The sequence below is a fragment of the Neoarius graeffei genome, chromosome 4 (assembly GCF_027579695.1).
Source record: "Neoarius graeffei isolate fNeoGra1 chromosome 4, fNeoGra1.pri, whole genome shotgun sequence".
Taxonomy (NCBI): domain Eukaryota; kingdom Metazoa; phylum Chordata; class Actinopteri; order Siluriformes; family Ariidae; genus Neoarius; species Neoarius graeffei.
In genome coordinates, this window is record NC_083572.1 from 81,178,717 (window position 1) to 81,198,756 (window position 20,040).

At 38.9% G+C, this 20,040-nt stretch overlaps 1 protein-coding gene across 5 annotated transcripts in view; it reads left to right on the forward strand.

The window, feature by feature from the left end:
• The window catches only part of lpp (LIM domain containing preferred translocation partner in lipoma), a 492,132-nt gene that overhangs the window by 439,525 nt on the left and 32,567 nt on the right, over positions 1 to 20,040 (forward strand). For all 5 annotated transcript variants that reach the window (XM_060919812.1, XM_060919814.1, XM_060919813.1 and 2 more), the window contains one exon: positions 13,578 to 13,747. In XM_060919812.1, the coding sequence (XP_060775795.1) occupies positions 13,578 to 13,747 (170 nt within the window). The remainder of the gene's footprint in view (positions 1 to 13,577; positions 13,748 to 20,040) is intronic.

Consider the following 20,040-nt stretch of genomic DNA (forward strand, 5'->3'; position numbering starts at 1 on the left):
CTGCAGCGGTTTTCAGTTGCTGTCTGTTTGTGGGCCTTTCTGTCTGAAGTTTAGTCTTTAACAAGTGAAATGCATGCTCAATTGGGTTGAGATCAGGTGACTGACTTGGCCATTCAAGAATATTCCACTTCTTTGCTTTAATAAACTCCTGGGTTGCTTTGGCTTTATGTTTTGGTTCATTGTCCATCTGTATTATGAAACGCTGACCAATCAGTTTGGCTGGATTTGAGCACACAGTATGTCTCTGAATACCTCAGAATTCATCCGGCTGCTTCTGTCCTGTGTCACATCATCAATAAACACTAGTGACCCAGTGCCACTGGCAGCCATGCATGCTCAAGACATCACACTGCCTCTGCCGTGTTTTACAGATGTGGTATGCTTTGGATCATGAGCTGTACCACGCCTTCGCCATACTTTTTTCTTTCCATCATTCTGGTAGAGGTTGATCTTGGTTTCATCTGTCCAAAGAATGTTCTTCCAGAACTGTGCTGGCTTTTTTAGATGTTTTTTAGCAAAGTCCAATCTAGCCTTTTTATTCTTGAGGCTTATGAGTGGCTTGCACCGTGCAGTGAACCCTCTGTATTTACTTTCATGCAGTCTTCTCTTTATGGTAGATTTGGATATTGATACGCCTACCTCCTGGAGAGTGTTGTTCACTTGGTTGGCTGTTGTGAAGGGGTTTCTCTTCACCATGGAAATTATTCTGCGATCATCCACCACTGTTGTCTTCTGTGGGCGTCCAGGTCTTTTTGTATTGATGAGTTCACCAGTGCTTTCTTTCTTTCTCAGGATGTACCAAACTGTAGATTTTGCCACTCCTAATATTGTAGCAATTTCTCGGATGGGTTTTTTCTGTTTTCGCAGCTTAAGGATGGCTTGTTTCACCTGCATGGAGAGCTCCTTTGACTGCATGTTTTCTTCACAGCAAAATCTTCCAAATGCAAGCACCACACCTCAGATCAACTCCAGGCCTTTTATCTGCTTAATTGAGAATGACATAACGAAGGAATTTCCCACACCTGCCCATGAAATAGTCTTGGAGTCAATTGTCCAATTACTTTTGGTCCCTTTAAAAACAGGGTGGCACATGTTAAGGAGCTGAAACTGCTAAACCCTTCATCCAATTTTAATGTGGATACCCTCAAATGAAAGCTGAAAGTCTGGACTTTATGTCCATGTCCATTATATAACTATAACTTGAATATGTTTCAGTAAACAGGTAAAAAAACAAAATTTGTGTCAGTGTCCAAATATATATGGACCTAACTGTATACTTACTATCATGACTATAGCACCCAAAATATGTCCAACATGCTTTCTGTATTTAACCATTTATGAGAGAGAAAGCATTAGGAGCTTCATATTGACTAGGAATCAACTTGAAAAAAATTAATTATTCCATAAAAATTGTATCGCAGCCAAGTCCTACCCTGCTCCCACGTTTGCTTATAAGTCCTTTGTCGTTTCTCCTTCTCGTACGCTTTATCGGCGCCCTTTTTCTCCTCTTCAGACCGAGGTCGCTTTGTCCTCGTCTCTGGCGGTTTCTGTACACCTTTCAGAAAATTCCACATCGCAACGTAGCTTTGGCAGATGTAGATGTAAACAACAACAAAAATGCGTGTTTAAATGGGCGATAATGTGGCCACATCTATTGAATTTGATAACGTGATTACCGCAATATTCAACGAGATGCGTTATATGCATGCGCAGTAGTGAAAAAAACGACAGTCTGACTCGTACACGATACGATTCGGAATTCTTCGGTATTTTCCGTCCTGCCGATAAACACATCAATTAACACAGACACGGCACACGCTTAATATGTGGCGGCTTTAGTTGACGGTGTGTCTGAATTCGGGCTGTGCGATATGGGAAAAAATGAATATCCCGATACATTTTCTCCATTTCATGATATACGATATATTGAAATCTCCTCTAAAGGACCCCATGAAATCTAACTTTTACTCTTTACTGTTTTCACTACAATCCCTGCAGATTAAATAACATTCTTGGTTAACTTTACAGGTGATTTTCAACAACACATTTTACATTTTCATGTTCGTGATTAATCACAGTTGAATTGAAATAAGACTATTTTTATTCAACAAAGATGTCACACAAACTGCAAAAACAATCTTGAAAATTGCAACAAAGGGGCAACACAATACAGAGCTGCTCAGAGCTCGAATCAATAAAGTGCAAGCTCAACACTGAGAAAGACATTTAGCCTAAATAAGAAAAGTGCTCTTTCATTAAATTATTTTTAAAAATAGAGGTAGATCTCCAAGCTATTAACCTGACTACTGAGAACCACTGGAACATTCACAATAGAGAGAGAGATTGAGGGAGAAAAGAGGGAGATCTGCAAAACATCATTTTTCTCTTTGCACACTTTTGATCTGAATGTTTTCTGTCTCTGCCTCTCAGATGTGTTTAATTCCGGTATTGCCTTCTCTGTAAAATGTCTGCGACCAGGCAACTCATATTTGGGATCGAGTGTGTTTAGTAATTTTTGGAAGCCTGGTTTTTCCACTATACTAATTGGGATCACGTCTTTGGAAATGAAGTTAGTGATTGCATCCGTTATAGCTCTCCATCTCTGACTCGTTTACTCATATGGGGTGGCTTTGGAGAACGAGGCCGCTATGGTCATTTGTTTAGCTCGTGGGGGGTTTTAGCTCGTGGGCAAGTAGTTCGGAGTTTAAGAGACTCTTCATACTGTACCGGGTGAGTTTCAGGTGATGGAACATATTTGTAGTGCTGCTGCCTTTTGTGATGACAGTTTTTTTTTTTTTTTTGCACACTTTACAAATTGGCATTTGCTGTTCCATGTCCTCCTCGCGATATCCAAAAAAATGCCAGATGACTGACCCCTTACTAGTTATTTTAGGAACCAATTCGTCCGCTTCCATTTTTAATTTGTCGCTGAAATTGACAGAGCTTACACGGTAGCCTATGCAACACCAGCGATTGCACGAACTGAGTCAGCGCTGTAAACCGAAACTAGAAAATCTTCCCGCAAGTTCCTTTCAGCACCGAGATATCGCCCGGGATTGGTTGGCGAGTGTGTGATGTTATTGTTTTTTACCCTTAGGCAGCCTCTCATGTTACTGCCTGAGGGACAGGGAGAAAACCACCGGAAAAGGTTTTAAACAAACACGAAACAAACGCAAGTCGGCAGATGACTATAAAATACTCGATAGTTACGATATAATAATTTTATGTATCTCACACAGAATTTTCGGAGCTATATCGAGTATATTCAATATATCGCACAGCCCTAGTCTGAATCTTCGCTTCATATATATTTTTTATTTTCAGCTAGCCAGCCGGGCTGGCTAGTGACAGGAATTACCCGCCAAATGACAAATTAAGTCGCCTCGGGTGACCGGACCACCACGAATTTCGAGCCGTGTGATCACAGCGAGTTTCTGCCTGACCAGGCTATTAAAGGATCCAAAATTTCTTATATATTGCGATCTTTCATTAATAGCTAGTTCCTAGTACTTACCGTTGATAAAATGTTCACTGCAGACTTGTGTGGTTTTTGCTTTCTTATCGCTTAGATCAGGCGGCACGGTGGTGTAGTGGTTAGCGCTGTCGCCTCACAGCAAGAAGGTCCGGGTTCGAGCCCCGTGGCCGGCGAGGGCCTTTCTGTGCGGAGTTTGCATGTTCTCCCCGTGTCCACGTGGGTTTCCTCCGGGTGCTCCGGTTTCCCCCACAGTCCAAAGACATGCAGGTTAGGCTAACTGGTGACTCTAAATTGACCGTAGGTGTGAATGTGAGTGTGAATGGTTGTCTGTGTCTATGTGTCAGCCCTGTGATGACCTGGCGACTTGTCCAGGGTGTACCCCGCCTTTCGCCCGTAGTCAGCTGGGATAGGCTCCAGCTTGCCTGCGACCCTGTAGAACAGGATAAAGCGGCTAGAGATAATGAGATGAGATCGCTTAGATCAGCCCGGTTTATGTTGGACAGCCGTTGACGTCTACGTTCCGTGGGCAACTCTCTTGTTTTTTCTCCTTGATTATTTATAATTGCTGGAATTCTAAAGAACTTAAGTCCCCTTGTCTTGAATAGAGTCATGCCCGCATCCAATTACAGCACAAAGAGTCAGCATAGTGAAGAAACAAAATGAATTCTTGAGTGTAATAACCTCTCGAGGATATCTTCTCTAGTAAATGTGCGCCGTGTGAGTTTTTCTATATCCTTCAACACGGCCCACTTCCGGTTCAAAGCCTCATGCATAATTAGCTATATCACGTACAAACAAAGAATTTGTACTGTACTGTGTTGGATTAAATCTGTATAATACTAAATGACTGCTATAAAAACGCATGCCACGCTGAGCTGAGCTGAGTTAATTGCATATTAGACCTGTTATTCAGAAGATTTGACACACCGAGTGCATCTTTGTCCATATTTCACAGCTCTAATGGAGTCAAATGTTCCAGACTCATTATTATGACCAGTTTTGGAGACAGCTGGAGACGTGCACTCTTAATCCTCCACTGAGACTGAGGGACTGAGAAATGTTACTCACAGCCGTGGGGCACAGACCTGCTAAATAACACACACACACATACACGTGTAGAACTGCTGAGTAACCTATGATTAGTAAATTTCCCAGGCAAAATTTTCCCGCTTTCACTCACACATTTCCACAGATATTTCTCACGGCTCATATTTGAAAACACTCACAATTTTATTTTTTAAAATACTTTTGCAAGTCAGTGTTGATGACTGTGTGTCGATATTTAGCTCATCTAGCTGGAAGGCCGATGTGTTGTTGCCATGGCGTGGCGTCCGTCGTCCATCCGTCATCCACAATTCAGTTAAATTGTTTCTCCTCCGTCAGTTCTCTACGGATTTCCGTTCCGATTGTTTTGTTTGAAAGAACTCATCACTCCGCACAAAACTTGGTGGTTCTTTTGTCATTTGTTTTTCTAACAAGTTAGTAATTTGGCCAAATTAATGAATTGTTCAGGCCTCTCACTAGAATTGTATCTCCTCTTGCAGTTCTTACCCAATTCTAGTTCTGATCGGTGTTTTGGGTAGATCTTCCCCTGTGGAACAAAACTTGGTCATTTGTTTGTTGATTTTCCTGTTGTAAACAATTTGTTTACAGCTTTGCTTATTTTCAGTTAAATCGTATCTCCTCCCTGTGTTCTCAGTGGATTTCAGTTCTGATTTTGTTTGAAGGAACTCGACCTTCTGCAGAAAACTTGGTCATTGTATTGTCAGATTTTTGCTAACGAACTGCTAATTAGGTCAACTTAACAAATTTTGGGACTTCTCATTAGAATTGTATCTCCTCTCGCAGTTCTCATCCGATTTCAGTTCTGATCGATGTTTTGGGTAGATCTTCCCTCGGGGAACAAAACTTGGTCATTTGTTTGCTGACTTACCTGTTGTAAACAATTTGTTTACAACTTTGTTTATTTTCAGTTAAATCATACCTCCTTCAGTTCTCAATGGATTTCAGTTCTGATTGTTTTATTCGAAAGAACTCGACCTTCTGCACAAAACTTGGTCATTGTATTGTAAATTTTTTGCGAACAAATTACTCATCTCATCTCATCTCATCTCATCTCATTATCTCTAGCCGCTTTATCCTGTTCTACAGGGTCGCAGGCAAGCTGGAGCCTATCCCAGCTGACTACGGGCGAAAGGCGGGGTACACCCTGGACAAGTCGCCAGGTCATCACAGGGCTGACACATAGACACAGACAACCATTCACACTCACATTCACACCTACGGTCAATTTAGAGTCACCAGTTAACCTAACCTGCATGTCTTTGGACTGTGGGGGAAACCGGAGCACCCGGAGGAAACCCACGCGGACACGGGGAGAACATGCAAACTCCGCACAGAAAGGCCCTCGCCGGCCACGGGGCTCGAACCCGGACCTTCTTGCTGTGAGGCGACAGCACTAACCACTACACCACCGTGCCGCCCCCCGAACAAATTACTAATCAGGTCAATTTAACACATTTTCTTCTGACTAGAATTGTATCTCCTCTCTCATTTATCATGCGATTTCAGTTCTGATCGATGTTTGTTTTGGGTCGATCTTCCCTCGGGGAACAAAATTTAGTCCTTTGTTGATTTTCCTGTTGTAAACAATTTGCTGTGGAGGTTGGTCCTCTCTCACATCGTCACATTTCAGTTCTGTTTGATGTTTTGGTAGTCATGGTTGTTTTGATGGCAGGACAGATGAGCTACTACGTCCTTGACGTTCTGGTTTCACATATGATATAGTATTATTTCCACCATTTCTTTTAGGAATAGCAATATGCAATGGAAACCTCCTTTAACACACACACACACACACATACAAGTGTTCCACTGTACATGCTGTTAAATAAATGAGGCTGTTAAAGAATAGACCACTTTCCAGATAAAAACGTGTTTGTCTCTGTCTGACTTTGCTGCCAAAACAGACGCAAGTCAACAAAAGCATCACAAACTGACCAGAGTTCTCCAGGATGCATCAAATAACCTAACAGTCAATTTCCTCATAACGTTATTGCGTTTAAAAAAAATCCTGCAAAATGATACTAATCCAAAAAGAAAATTAACAGAAAAAAAGATTTAAAAAGAGCTTTTGACCCAACCCTCTCAGTTTGTAGACCTGATTTGAAAGAAGACACATAGATGGAACACAGACTGCCGTTTTTTTTTTCCCCCTGAGAGCTGAAGGTGTTTTTTTTTTAAATGGCTCTCATTCACAGAGGCTTTAATTTCTAATTCAAAAGGAAAGAACTCTGTGTTGTTTCTTTCTTCTCAATCACCGAAAAGTGGAAACGAGTGTGTGTGATGCTCCTCCTGCTCCCGTTCATGTCTCTTATTCTGTGACATGCTTGAACTTCAGCGATGGCCTCAAACAGCAGCTTTAAATGATGCAAAAAAAAAAGACCAAAAAGAGATTTGAAAAAAAGCTCAAGATCTGTGGAATAAAGTTTAAAATTAATTCTCAATAATCTCGCATATTCTTTTTTCTCCAAGATTCTATCTGTCGTCTGATGTGTCAAAATGAAAACACCACAAGATAGGGTTATCTCAAGCCCATTATTTCCTGATACTGCTAATTAAATTGGCAGCGTCTTTAATTGGTTTAAAGATATCATTGCATTGATTTAGAGACATCTTAAACTCAGTTAAAGATATCTTCAGCTCAATTAAAGCTATCCAAATGCTTTGTCCTACAATACATAATCCAAAATCATAGTGCAATAGGATGTGTTCAGACAAAACTCTGTACTGACTCCACTTCTAAAGTTTACTTTATCATAAAAAGAGCCACTTTCTGATGGGACGCAAGTGACACTCGGGTCTTATTAAATACTTCATAAGGAAAGTGAAGCCATGTTGATTAATATAAAGGCGTGATAAGTATGTCTGTGCTGCATACTTTGAAACCATGCCCTTTTCAAAATTCACAGTCTGCCTGTCATATATTGTAGACATTTATTATTATTATTATTATTATTATTATTATTATTATTATAAAAATAGGCATATCAGGTGAAAAGTCAAATCACAGCTCTCATTGAATTCAGAACTGAATGCAGAACAACATATTTTTACAGAATTAAAATGTTTATCCGTTCTTCAGATATTACAAATCAAAAATTGAAGAAACAGCTTAATTTTTATTAAAACTGCCATAATATGTATTAGGATAACATGGTCCAAAATGGACCTCATTAACGAATGAGATCAAATGTTTTTTTTCTTGAGCCATTCCACCGAATCGGTGCCATTTCCGTCCCTAGAAAATTATGTGTATAAATGCACATAAAAATGTAAAATACATTTCCTTATTATGCAGAATGTCCTGCACATTGATCTGATTTCAAATTTAAGATATATAATTGTAAGGATTAATAAAAACTACCTAAAACACTGAAAAATAGCATGTGTTACCTGTCCCTGCACTCTAACTTTATACCTAACTATGAAATATTATGATTAAAATCCTTCAGAAACAGTATTTCTTTTGCACTGTTGTGTGACTCCATATCCTATCCATGGCTTAAATATATTTTTTTCATAAGAAATCCACAATATCTTAGTTAAAATACACATTTTAGTCGTGTCCCTGGGTTTTCACTCAGTCCTGTTACCCAAACATATTACCCCATCTGACAAATTTGGAACATTCCATAAATCACATGCTCAACAGGAAGTTACATCAGTTGTGTCTTCTGAAGGCCATGGGAAGACCAAAAGTTAGTTCTCTCATTTACTTTTCTGTATATTTGATGATTTTTTAACTTTGACTGATAAGGTCAATGTCAACATACTGTCCTGTTACTTAAATTATTTCTTAGATGATATTTGTTTATTTTAAAAATACAGATTTTTGGTAAATCACTAGAATGTGCTAAGTGTGGTCATGCAATTAGCGATAACGCCATGTGGCTTAATTACATGTATTAGCGAATCCTAGGCTAAAAACTCAGTCCTGTTACTTTCAGAGTTTTGGTAAGAGGACTGAAAAAAATGCAGCCATCTTTGACTTCCAAACCTTGTAACGTAGCCTGAGGTTGACCAATACACATTTTGAATAGTTAAATATGTGTGTTATTATAATCAGTGTTGAAAAGATATAACAAATTAAGTTTAATTTGGGAGTGGTACAACAAGCAAATGGCACCCATTTGGTGGAATGTCCCTCTTCATAGCTTTTTTTTTTTTCAAGATATTTACATGGAAATTGGCAGGCACATACAGTAGATGGTTGTATACTGAATACAAAGTTTGAAAAATGAATAACACATTATGCAAATTAGTATTTAATTAGCATTGATTATGCTAATTAGATAAAAACATTAAATTGGTATACTCCAATAAAAATGTAATAAAATATTATTTCTAATACCCTCTCTGTGCTCTGTAGGCCTTTGTATTTCTAAGTAGGGCCTACTAGTGTTTGTATGAAAGGATATAAATGATTATTTTGATTAATATTCACAGCTTTCAAGGCGAACCTTGAAAAAAACTGTGAGAGCCACATCCAATAAACAGTTCCTATTAATTGAATTGAAATTGACACTCGCGTTTCTGACTTCCAATTTTTTTTAAATCTCATTCCGTCCACTAGGATCTCAGTATTTTTCATCAAAACAACTACAGTTATCTTCTAAAATAGTTATTTATTTTCATGAATCAGTTTGATTTGAAAAAAATAAGTAGGTAAAGCTCTGAAAACTCACTTCAAAGCCTCCCATGAAGCATAACATCGAAACTAGCTGATGGAAAATTTTGCTGAATACTTCATCAGAAACAGTGAGAGCGAGAGAACATCCCTATAAAAAGTTATCTGATTGATATTCATGAGTAATCCAGTCAGAAACAGATCAGAAGAGAGAGAGAGAGCCTGAGCACTTTCACGTGACTCAAAAAGCCCCAGCAGTTTCCCGACATCACATGAACAGAGTTTTTACTCTGTTGTACCAAATTCAACCTGCCGTTACTCCCAAAGTACTGAACAGATCTTAACGAGATACATTTCTTTGGAAAGCAGAGATTGTAAGCTTTTTAATGATGGTATTCATGATAGAAAATATTCAAGAGTGAAGCAATGACAGATTTGGAAACTTAGATGAGCGTCTGCAAGCACAATTTTCACCACACGGCCAGCGAGCGTCTGATACGCCTAATAAAATAATCTAATGTTTAAAATGTATGTATGCATGAAATGACAGGAGGATCCAGTTGACACCGTGTGCATGGCGTCTGTGTGGGTAAAGCTATATTGATCTCTACTGTTCCCCAGAAGGGAATTTCAGCACACACACACACACACACACACACACACACACACACACACACACACACTATATTAAAGGACTGACCTTATTAAATGCCTTAGATTTATTCAGCTGTAGGGCAACTGATCACTTTACCCTTTTAAAATAGGATAAAAATCAAAACACTATAAAGGGGTAAATTCCCTTGAGATACTATCAGTCTAACTTTAGAAGTGTTCTTCATATTCAGTTTTCATTTGACATTGATGATAAACTCTTTCATGCATCAGCCACCATTCTAGATCAGATCTCTGTGGAGAATAATCAGCACCAGATTCAGCTTTTAGAAAGGGGAGGATGTTCAGGTTTTTATGTTTGAAAGAGGAATTAGTTATTTCGGAGGAAGTGGTTTTTTTTACTGTTGTTTTGGAGCCTTCATTTTTGACTCATCAGTAGAACTGACGGAGGATGTGAATTTCTGAAGTGAGGATGTTTTCCACATGGGATTGGCTGACTGTGCACTATGACATTTACCCTCACTGAGCTCGCTCTCTCTCTCTCTCTCTCTCTCTCTTTTTTCTTTTAATGGTTTTCAATCTTCAACTCCCCAGTTTCTGCCAACCCATGCCCGAAGTAAAAGTGTTGGTTGGTTAATTAAAAAACAAAAGTAAAATAAACAAATAAGTGTGTGCAGAAAAAAGAGTAAAGGTACTTGGATTTAAATAATATAAAGGAAATGTAAAGGTAACGGTACCAGTAAACACTTCAGAAATGTCATCTTAGTAAGTGAAATATCTTCAGTACACTCTGTTTGTTTCATATTCTCTCTCATAAGATTACACTAAACCAAACTGAAGATTATTAAATCCATTTTTAGACATTTTTACTCATTCTAAGCTTTAAACTTTCTTATTCAAATGTCAGATCATTTAGCTACTTTCTAGAAATAAATGCTAAAAAGTTGCTAGAAGTTGGTTTCATCTATCTCTGTGTGTGTGTGTGTGTGTGTGTGTGTGTGTGTGTGTGTGTGTGTCTAAAAAATATATACATAAAATATATTATTCTATCCACATTCACTGGATATGAGCAATTGTGTGCTCTGATTGACTACTCTACTACTAGGATATCAGCTCATATACCATGAGTAGAGAAAAGCAAAATGGCGGAGCGTGTTGCTGAACCAACCAAGAATGAAATAAAAACTCTACTCAAAAACAAAACCCCAAAAAATACAAAAAGCAACAAAATATGGAATGAAAGTATTTGATGGTAAGAACATTTTTTTTCAAGAATTATTATTATTATTATTATTATTATTATTATAGCATTTTTTCACACATTGCTCCTGTTATTTCGCCGGTTTGTTTACATTCTAAGCCAGGGGTCACCAAACTTTTTTTCTCTGGGGGCCACATTGTCGTTCCTGACTGTGATGGGGGCCGGGGGTCGAGTCAGCTATATAACATAGAATTGTATGACCCAGACAAATATGACCACCAGCAGGCCTCATTGTGTAGTAGAGATTACTAGCCTGGCACAGCCATCCCCACTACTATATCCCCACTACTATACCCACACTACTATATCCACACTACCGTATCCCCACTACTATATCCCCACTACTATATCCCCACTACTATATCCACACTACTGTATCCCCACTACTGTATCCCCACTACTATATCCACACTACTATATCCCCACTTGATTCCTGGCACATATTTGTTTATCTTTACTAGTGGTTTGCAAAAGTAGTACTCGAGTCTTCACACTTTGTTTTAATTTGAAATACCACAGTTATTCCATTTATTTATTTTCTAATAAAAATAACATCAATGCTGTCAAGGTAAGAAACTTCTGCCTAGTTGAGGTGATTGACACTGGCAAAGGTGAGTGGAAAATTATAAATTGTAGGTAAGCCTGTTGATATTATTAATAATATTAATAATAATTGTGTGCAGCACTTAATAAAGGTCAAATAAATAGGCCTATAAAATAAATACATTTTAAAAAAAGTGAAATTATAATAATATGAGCAATAGATCACAGCAGTTGTGCTGTGTCCTGCACGTCATTGCTCTCATCCATGGCCAAAGCAAAAAACTCGAATTCTGACACTTTCTCATTCAGCTGGTCATACACGTTGTCCCCCAAATCTTCGGTTTGCCTGGTCATAGTAGGTGCAGAGAGACTCACCGCGTTGAGCGCATCCTTCTTGTCGGGACACACCTCCTCGGCCACAGCAAGCATGCATACTTTAACAAAGTCCCCATCAGTAAACGGCTTTCCATGGGTAGCTAGTAGGTGAGCTACCTTATAGCGAGCTCGGACAGCAGCCTGGTTGATCTGGGTTTGGCGAAGGAATACATTCTATTGTGCAGCCAGTCCGCATTTCATCCTCCGAATCCTGTTTTCTCTTGTTTGCCCTCGCAAACTAGCATACTCTTTGTGGCGGGTTTCATAGTGACGATGCAGATTATATTCTTTGAAAACCGACACACTTTCTTTACATACAAGACAAACTGCACAGTCCTTACACTGAACGAAAAAATAATCGGTGGTCCACTGTTCTTTAAAAACTCTGCACTCTCTGTCAACTTTTCGCTGACCGCTAGCCATTTTGCTGTCCTGAACACTGACAGTTCTCTGCACGTGCGCTGCCTGTCACTGCTTGATCGCGAGCATATGACGAAAATTCAGAAAATATGAATAGTTCATTTTATAACTAAATATCAATTTTAATTGATAAAATCAACAAAATACAAGATGCAGACATGTTGTTATTTGCCAAAAAGCAATTTAAAAAAATAGGCCATGGCCACTTTTGGGGATTGCCTCATAGGGATGGTTCAAGTGGTGGGGGGCTGGGGGGCCGGTCAAAGGGGGGTGGCGGGCCGGAGTCGGCCCGTGGGCCGTAGTTTGATGACCCCTGTTCTAAGCGGAAATGATTTTGTCGAATGTTTTGTATAAAGTTTTTTTTTTTTATCGAATTTGCAGAAAATAAAAATGCTCCGTTTCTCAAAATCCAGTGAATGTGGATAGAATAAAACAGTTATTCCACTCAATCTCGTCGTACATGGCTTATAGCCGACTCGGTGCTACGCGCCTCATCAGCTGTCAGCTCATGCACAACTCGATTTTGTGGAATAACTGTTAATTATAATCTTATGATAGAGAATACTAGATATATTTGACTTTATTTACAGTATTTCCACTTGTTAAGATATAATTTTTTGCAGTGAAAGTACAGCAAATAATAAAAGCTAGTCAAAGGCTAAAGTGAAAGAATTTTTTTTTTTTTAAATCAGCGATGGAGCATGACAAATGTTTACTGGTGATGTGGTGCATCCAAAAAAAGTCTGCTTCACCACTCATTAATATAGTTAGTTACTGCAATAAAAACCATGCTCATTTAAGTGCTTGGTGAAAAGATGGATTTTTCGTCTTTGCTGAAATATAGCGCATGACTCAGCTGTTCTGCCAGTCAGGGAAAGTTCATTCCACCACCTGGGTGCCAGTACAGAGAACAGTTTTGATGCATGTCTTCCTTCTGTCTTGAGGTGAATAGAATGTGTAATAATAATGTGAATTTTCTCCATGAGTGCTTCTGAATGATGTCCTTTACTCAAGACTAAGTAGCATCTGCCAAGGCATCTGTTAATCAGTAGCAGTCATTAGAACTGTACAGCTGTTTTGAGGGGAGAAAAGTTTTGAGGCATTTCTTATACATCTGCGTTCATGAACTTTGTGTGTTTTCATGGAATCCATCGTTGGGTTTGAATACGCTTTTGAGAGAGGATGATGTATGTGTTTTGCAGGCCGCTGTGCAAGCTGTGGGGAGAACGTGGTTGGTGAAGGCACTGGTTGCACCGCCATGGATCAGGTCTTCCATGTGGACTGCTTCGTGTGCATGACCTGCAGCAGCAAGCTGAGAGGCAAACCCTTCTACGCTGTAGACAAGAAGGCTTACTGTGAGCCATGCTACATTGTGAGTGTCATCCTTAAGCCCTTACACGCACACACACCCCACACACGGAGTCTTTTCAATAGAACAAAATTGCTAAATGATAAGTCGGCACTATTTTTTAAAAATTATGTGGTAACATAGGGATGTGTTTAGAGTTAGGTGTGCGTATACAGTAAGAAGTTAATGCCATAAAGATCTCAGACCTCAAACGTAACTCCAGACTTGAGTGTTCTTTAGAAAGTGTGTGACACTTCCATACAAGGGGTGGAGTTTGCCTAAAACAGAGTCATGTCTCAGTTACGTGCAATTCTGGTTTGTCAGTATCTGACAGTTTAATGTAACCACAATATGGCCAAAAGTATGGGGACACATGACCATCGCATCCAGATATGGACTTTCCCCAAACTGCAGCCACAACGGTTTAAGCACACAGTTATCCAAGATGTCTTTGTATTCTGTATCATTACAATTTCTCTTCACTGGAACTAAGAGGCCCAAACATGTTCCAGCATGACAACACCCCTGTATACAATGCGAGCTCCATGAAGACATGGTTTACCAAGGTTGGATTGGAAGAACTCAAGAGCCTTGACCTCACCCCTACTGAACACCTTTGGGATGAACTGGAATGCTAATGTGCTCCAAACCTCCTCACCTCACCTCACATCAGTGCCTGATCGCTCTTGTGGGTGAATGAGAACAAATCCCCACTGCCACACTCCAAAATCGAGTGGAAAGCCTTCCCAGAAAAGTGCAGGCTATTTTTAACAGAATAAGGAGCCTAAATCCGGAGTGGGATGTTCAACAAGCACATACTGTACAGTGGTGCTTGAAAGTTTGTGAACCCTTTAGAATTTTCTATATTTCTGCATAAATATGACCTAAAACATCATCAGATTTTCACACAACTCCTAAAAGTAGATAAAGAGAACCCAGTTAAACAAATGAGGCAAAAATATTATACTTGGCTATTTATTTATTGAGGAAAATGATCCAATATTACATATCTGTGAGTGGCAAAAGTATGTGAACCTTTGCTTTCAGTATCTGGTGTGCCCCCCTTGTGCAGCAATAACTGCAACTAAACGTTTCCGGTAACTGTTGATCAGTCCTGCACACCGGCTTGGAGGAATTTTAGCCCATTCCTCCATACAGAACAGCTTCAACTCTGGGATGTTGTTGGGTTTCCTCACATGAACTGCTCACTTCAGGTCCTTCCACAACATTTTGATTGGATTAATGTCAGGACTTTGACTTGGCCATTCCAAAACATTAACTTTATTCTTCTTTAACCATTCTTTGGTAGAATGACTTGTGTACTTAGGGTCGTTGTCTTGCTGCATGACCCACCTGCTCTTGAGATTCAGTTCATGGACAGATGTCCTGACATTTTCCTTTAGAATTCGCTGGTATAATTCAGAATTCTTTGTTCCATCAATGATGGCAAGCCGTCCTGGCCCAGATGCAGCAAAACAGGCCCAAACCATGATACTACCACCACCATGTTTCACAGATGGGATAAGGTTCTTATGCTGGAATGCAGCATCTTCCTTTCTCTAAACATAACGCTTCTCATTTAAACCAAAGAGTTCTATTTTGGTCTCATCCGTCCACAAAACATTTTTCCAATAGCCTTCTGGCTTGTCCATGTGATCTTTAGCAAACTGCAGATGAGCAGCAATGTTCTTTTTGGAGAGCAGTGGCTTTCTCCTTGCAACCCTGCCATGCACACCATTGTTGTTCAGTGTTCTCCTGATGGTGGACTCATGAACATTAGCCAGTGTGAGAGAGGCCTTCAGTTGCTTAGAAGTTACCCTTTGTTACCGCTTAGAAGTAACCTTTGTTGGTCGACTACTCCTGGGGAGGGTAAAAATGGTCTTGAATTTCCTCCATTTGTACACAATCTGTCTGACTGTGGATTGGTGGAGTCCAAACTCTTTACAAATGGTTTTGTAACCTTTTCCAGCCTGATGAGCATCAACAATGCTTTTTCTGAGGTCCTCAGAAATCTCCTTTGTTCGTGCCATGATACACTTCCACAAACGTGTTGTGAAGATCAGACTTTGATAGATCCCTGTTCTTTAAATAAAACAGGGTGCCCACTCACACCTGATTCTCATCCCATTGATTGAAAACACCTGACTCTAATTTCACCTTCAAATTAACTGCTAATCCTAGAGGTTCACATATGGTACGTTTGCCACTCACAGATATGTAATATTGGATCATTTTCCTCAATAAATAAATGACCAAGTATAATATTTTTGTCTCATTTGTTTAACTGGGTTCTCTTTATCTACTTTTAGGAGTTGTGTGAAAATCTGATGATGTTTTAGGTCATATTTATGCAGAAATATAGAAAATTCTAAAGGGTTCACAAACATCACTGTATGGGTGCAATGGTAAAGGCGGCAAAGCCATGGCCTAATGGTGAGAGAAGTGGCTTTGGGACCAAAAGGCTGCTGGTTTGATTCCCAGGACCAGCAGGAATGGCTGAAGTGCCCTTGAGCAAGGCACCTAACCCCCAACTGTTCCCCAGGCTGCTCTGGGTATGTTGTATGTCGCTCTGGATAAGAGCATCTGCTAAATGCCATTAATGTAATGTGCCTTTTGGAAATATAGTGTATTATGCTGAAATATATGATTTGATATTTGACACTTGTACAAGATTGCCAGAAAAATCTGGCAGCCTTGGAAGCATGAACTACATCCAGGTGATTTGTTGAAAGGAGAGCGCAGAATATTAAAAAAGCAACTGCATGACCAGACTGTAAATACACCTTACTTTCTCACCATAAATATTGACAACTTTTAAACTGTAACCAACTCGTGTCATTAACTTGAAAAACCTGCAAATATGTGAAATACACAGAAATGTTCAATTTGTTGCTATTTTTCTCCATGCACTTATAACCTTCAGTACTGTATCATCAAACTAAAATTAAATCAATCAATAAATAACAGGTTCTCTGCTACTTTTGCATGTTCTTTGAAACTCTACTTTCCTCTACAGTACCAGTCAAAAGTTTGGACACACCTTCTAATTCAATGTTTTTTCTTTATGAATTAAAAGACACGTCATGTCTTAAAGTAATGATGGATGTTGTTTCTCTTTACTTAGTTGAGCAGTTCTTGATATAATATGCATTACTACAGTTGTTGAATAGGGCTCTTTACTGTATTTTTATTATTTACTGTTTGAGCTCAGATACATTAAGAAGGCAAGAAATTGCACTAATTAACTATTGACAAGGCACACCAGTTAATTGAAAAGCATTCCAGGTGACTACTTCATTAAGCTGGTTAAAGGGAAACTGAAGGCAAATTTTTTTATTATCAAAATTATATTTCTCTCATTTTATTAAATATAAGAATGCATTTATTTTTGATCGCTATTTTGTCACTGCTATAGCAAGTTATGAGTGTTTGAAATATGCTCTGTAATATATCAGTCCATATGTCAAAGCGATGGCCGTAAACGAGATTCGTTGAGACCTGTGCGAGATGTCGTAGGACAGAAGTAAAACGTACAGCGGAAATCAAAGTGACCAACATCTGCCAACGTTGTCAAAAGACGCGTGCGCCCTCTTTCGAATGCTGACGTAATCAAGCCGGAAGTTTTGTTTGTTTTGATAGCAATCAGGAAAGTTTGAAAAAAGTAGGCAGTAATCGTCATTTAAACTCGTTTTTGTGCAATATTTCGTTTGGAAAACAGTTTTCAAAATGGCGGCACTGACACCTGGCTGACACTTCACGTTTCGAAGTCTCGCACAAGTCTCGTGAAGATCGCACGGATAAGCGACGCCTGCCATCGACCAAATGAACTAAATTCAACATGGCTAAAAACTGAATAGGCCGATGAGTATAATATTTAATTGCAATTAGTTGACAATACGAGTCACGATATAAGGTTACTAAAACCGAAAACGTAATTGAATAGCACGTTAATTAAGAAATAAAGCAAGTTTAAAAATCACTTCAGTTCTCCTTTAAGATAATGCTGATAGTGTGCAAAGCATCATCAAAGTAAACGGTGGCTACTTTGAAGAATCTAAAATATGAAACATATTTTGTTTTGTTTTTTAAACAATTTTTTGTTTACCACATAATTCCATACATGTTCCAGATGTTATTTCATAGTTTTGATGTCTTCAGTATTGTTCTACAACATAGAAAATAGTCCAAATACTGTAGAGAAAACCCTACACTGCAAAAAATGATATCTTAGCAAGTGAAAATATCATACATGTCAACCTATACAGAATGTCCGTATTTTATACGGATTTGATTCAATAAACGTAGTATATGGGCGTACAAATAAAGTTATACGGATTCTTTAAAAAAAACTTCAATATTTATTTAGAGCTATAATCAATTCCTATGATGATAAAAGAGCGCATAACATTTACAAACGTACTGTACACCACAGAAAGCACAAACAGCCAGTAAAGAGTCTTATGAAATCGCGCGTTATCTTGCGGTAGCGAGACTTCGTTCCACTTTTGATCATGCGCACACCGCATTGCGAGAATCCCGCCAACCGGGAAGTAACATTTTGTTTGAAACACGTATTTCCACCTGAGCGACTTTCAATAGCGACTGAAAAGATTCTGAATGGGCACTCCGGCAAGATCAACACAGACACTTGCTGTGACATGCAGCCTCGTGAGGTATTGGTGCAGACTGCTAAAAAAGCTGTCATGGAGTACAATTCAGAACATTAGAGTGACACTTTGTGTTTTTGTTGAACATTGGAGCTTTGTATTCATTCTGAAGGTTTATTGTTATTATGTAATATTGAATAAAAAGTAACTGGGATATATCATTGTTAATTATCATTCAAATTTTAGGTAAATTATTTTAATTTGCATCTTATACGGATTTTATAAGGGAAATACGGATTTTGGAGGTTGGTTATACAGGTTTGATTGACCAAAGGTTGACATGTATGAGATATCTTGAAAATAGTTGAAACGATCTAGCGTTTCCTATTAGAAGAATACAAGACACCGATTCTGAGATTATTACACCTACTTCTAGATTGCAACCAATTTATTCCAAGATGTCTTATCAAGTAAAAATATCTGTCCATGCAGCAAGATAATTTCACTAGTATTAAGTAATTTTCTCCTCAAATTCAGTTTTCAATTTTTTGCAGTGTATAAATAAGTAGGCGTGCCCAAACTTTTGACTGGTCCTGTATATTTAACATGTCCAGGCCTCTTCTTTTGGCATCTGCTCCATGATCATGAAAGCCTTTAAAAAGTTTGTGCAAACAGATAGATAGCCAAATGCCATTCAGTTTCGTTCAGAATCGGTCTTTCACACTCATCATTTTTCACCATTGCTATAGTAGCACATCCGTGATCCCTCAGTTAGCCCGTAGCCAAATCCACATTACACTCCACGAGATCAGATTAGACAAACCGATCACTTGCATGCAAAGGCCTGCGTAGCGTGTTTCACTCCGTTTGGAGGTTCATCTGATAAGCGCTTGCACGGGCGATTTGCGCTTCAGTTGTGGAGCAGGTAGTAAAATCGCATTAGAATGCCAGATAGGATTATTTGCCTTTGTAGATTGGAAACCAAATAATACTCTTCTGTCTTTTCCGTCCGCCTTCCTCCTTCCTTTTCGGTTGCTGAAAATATCTGATGAAATTTAAAGTCCAGGTTCCAGTAATTACAAACACTTTCATTTTGGGCACCAGTAGAACGTAGGTACTTTTTTATGAAAGTCTTATGAAACTTCCCAGCTTTCCCAGAGCACAGGGTTGTGCAACAAGCGTATAACTCACTACAGTCAGCAATGAGACATAAAATGAATCATCTCTCCATTTTCTTCAAACCACCATTCACATTTGTTACTGTAAAAACCACAGTGTTTACGGTAATGCACTCCCGCACATGGCTTCACTTCTCCCAGAAACTCTAATTAACATGCAAATAGAATAAACAGGGATTATGTGGTCAGCTGCTTCTCAGTAAATGGCACAAGCTTTATTTTGTGTTGATTTTATAAAACGCTCATGCATATTGAACACACTGGGAAGCCAACAAGCTATAACTTTCTTTCGAATTTTGCGTCATTTTTTAAAAGATGACAGCAATGCAGTGAGTGCATACTTGTTTTGTTTATTTGTGAGCAATCTTCACACCTGCTCCTGCACTAAAACCCGTATTCATTTTTTTAAACCTGTCATTGACTCAAGAAATACACTGCATACCAACAGTGAGATGTGAAAAACGGTGACATCACGCACATATGATGTCAAAACCTCCTTCACACCAACCCTACAAACCGCATGTTTGGAGAT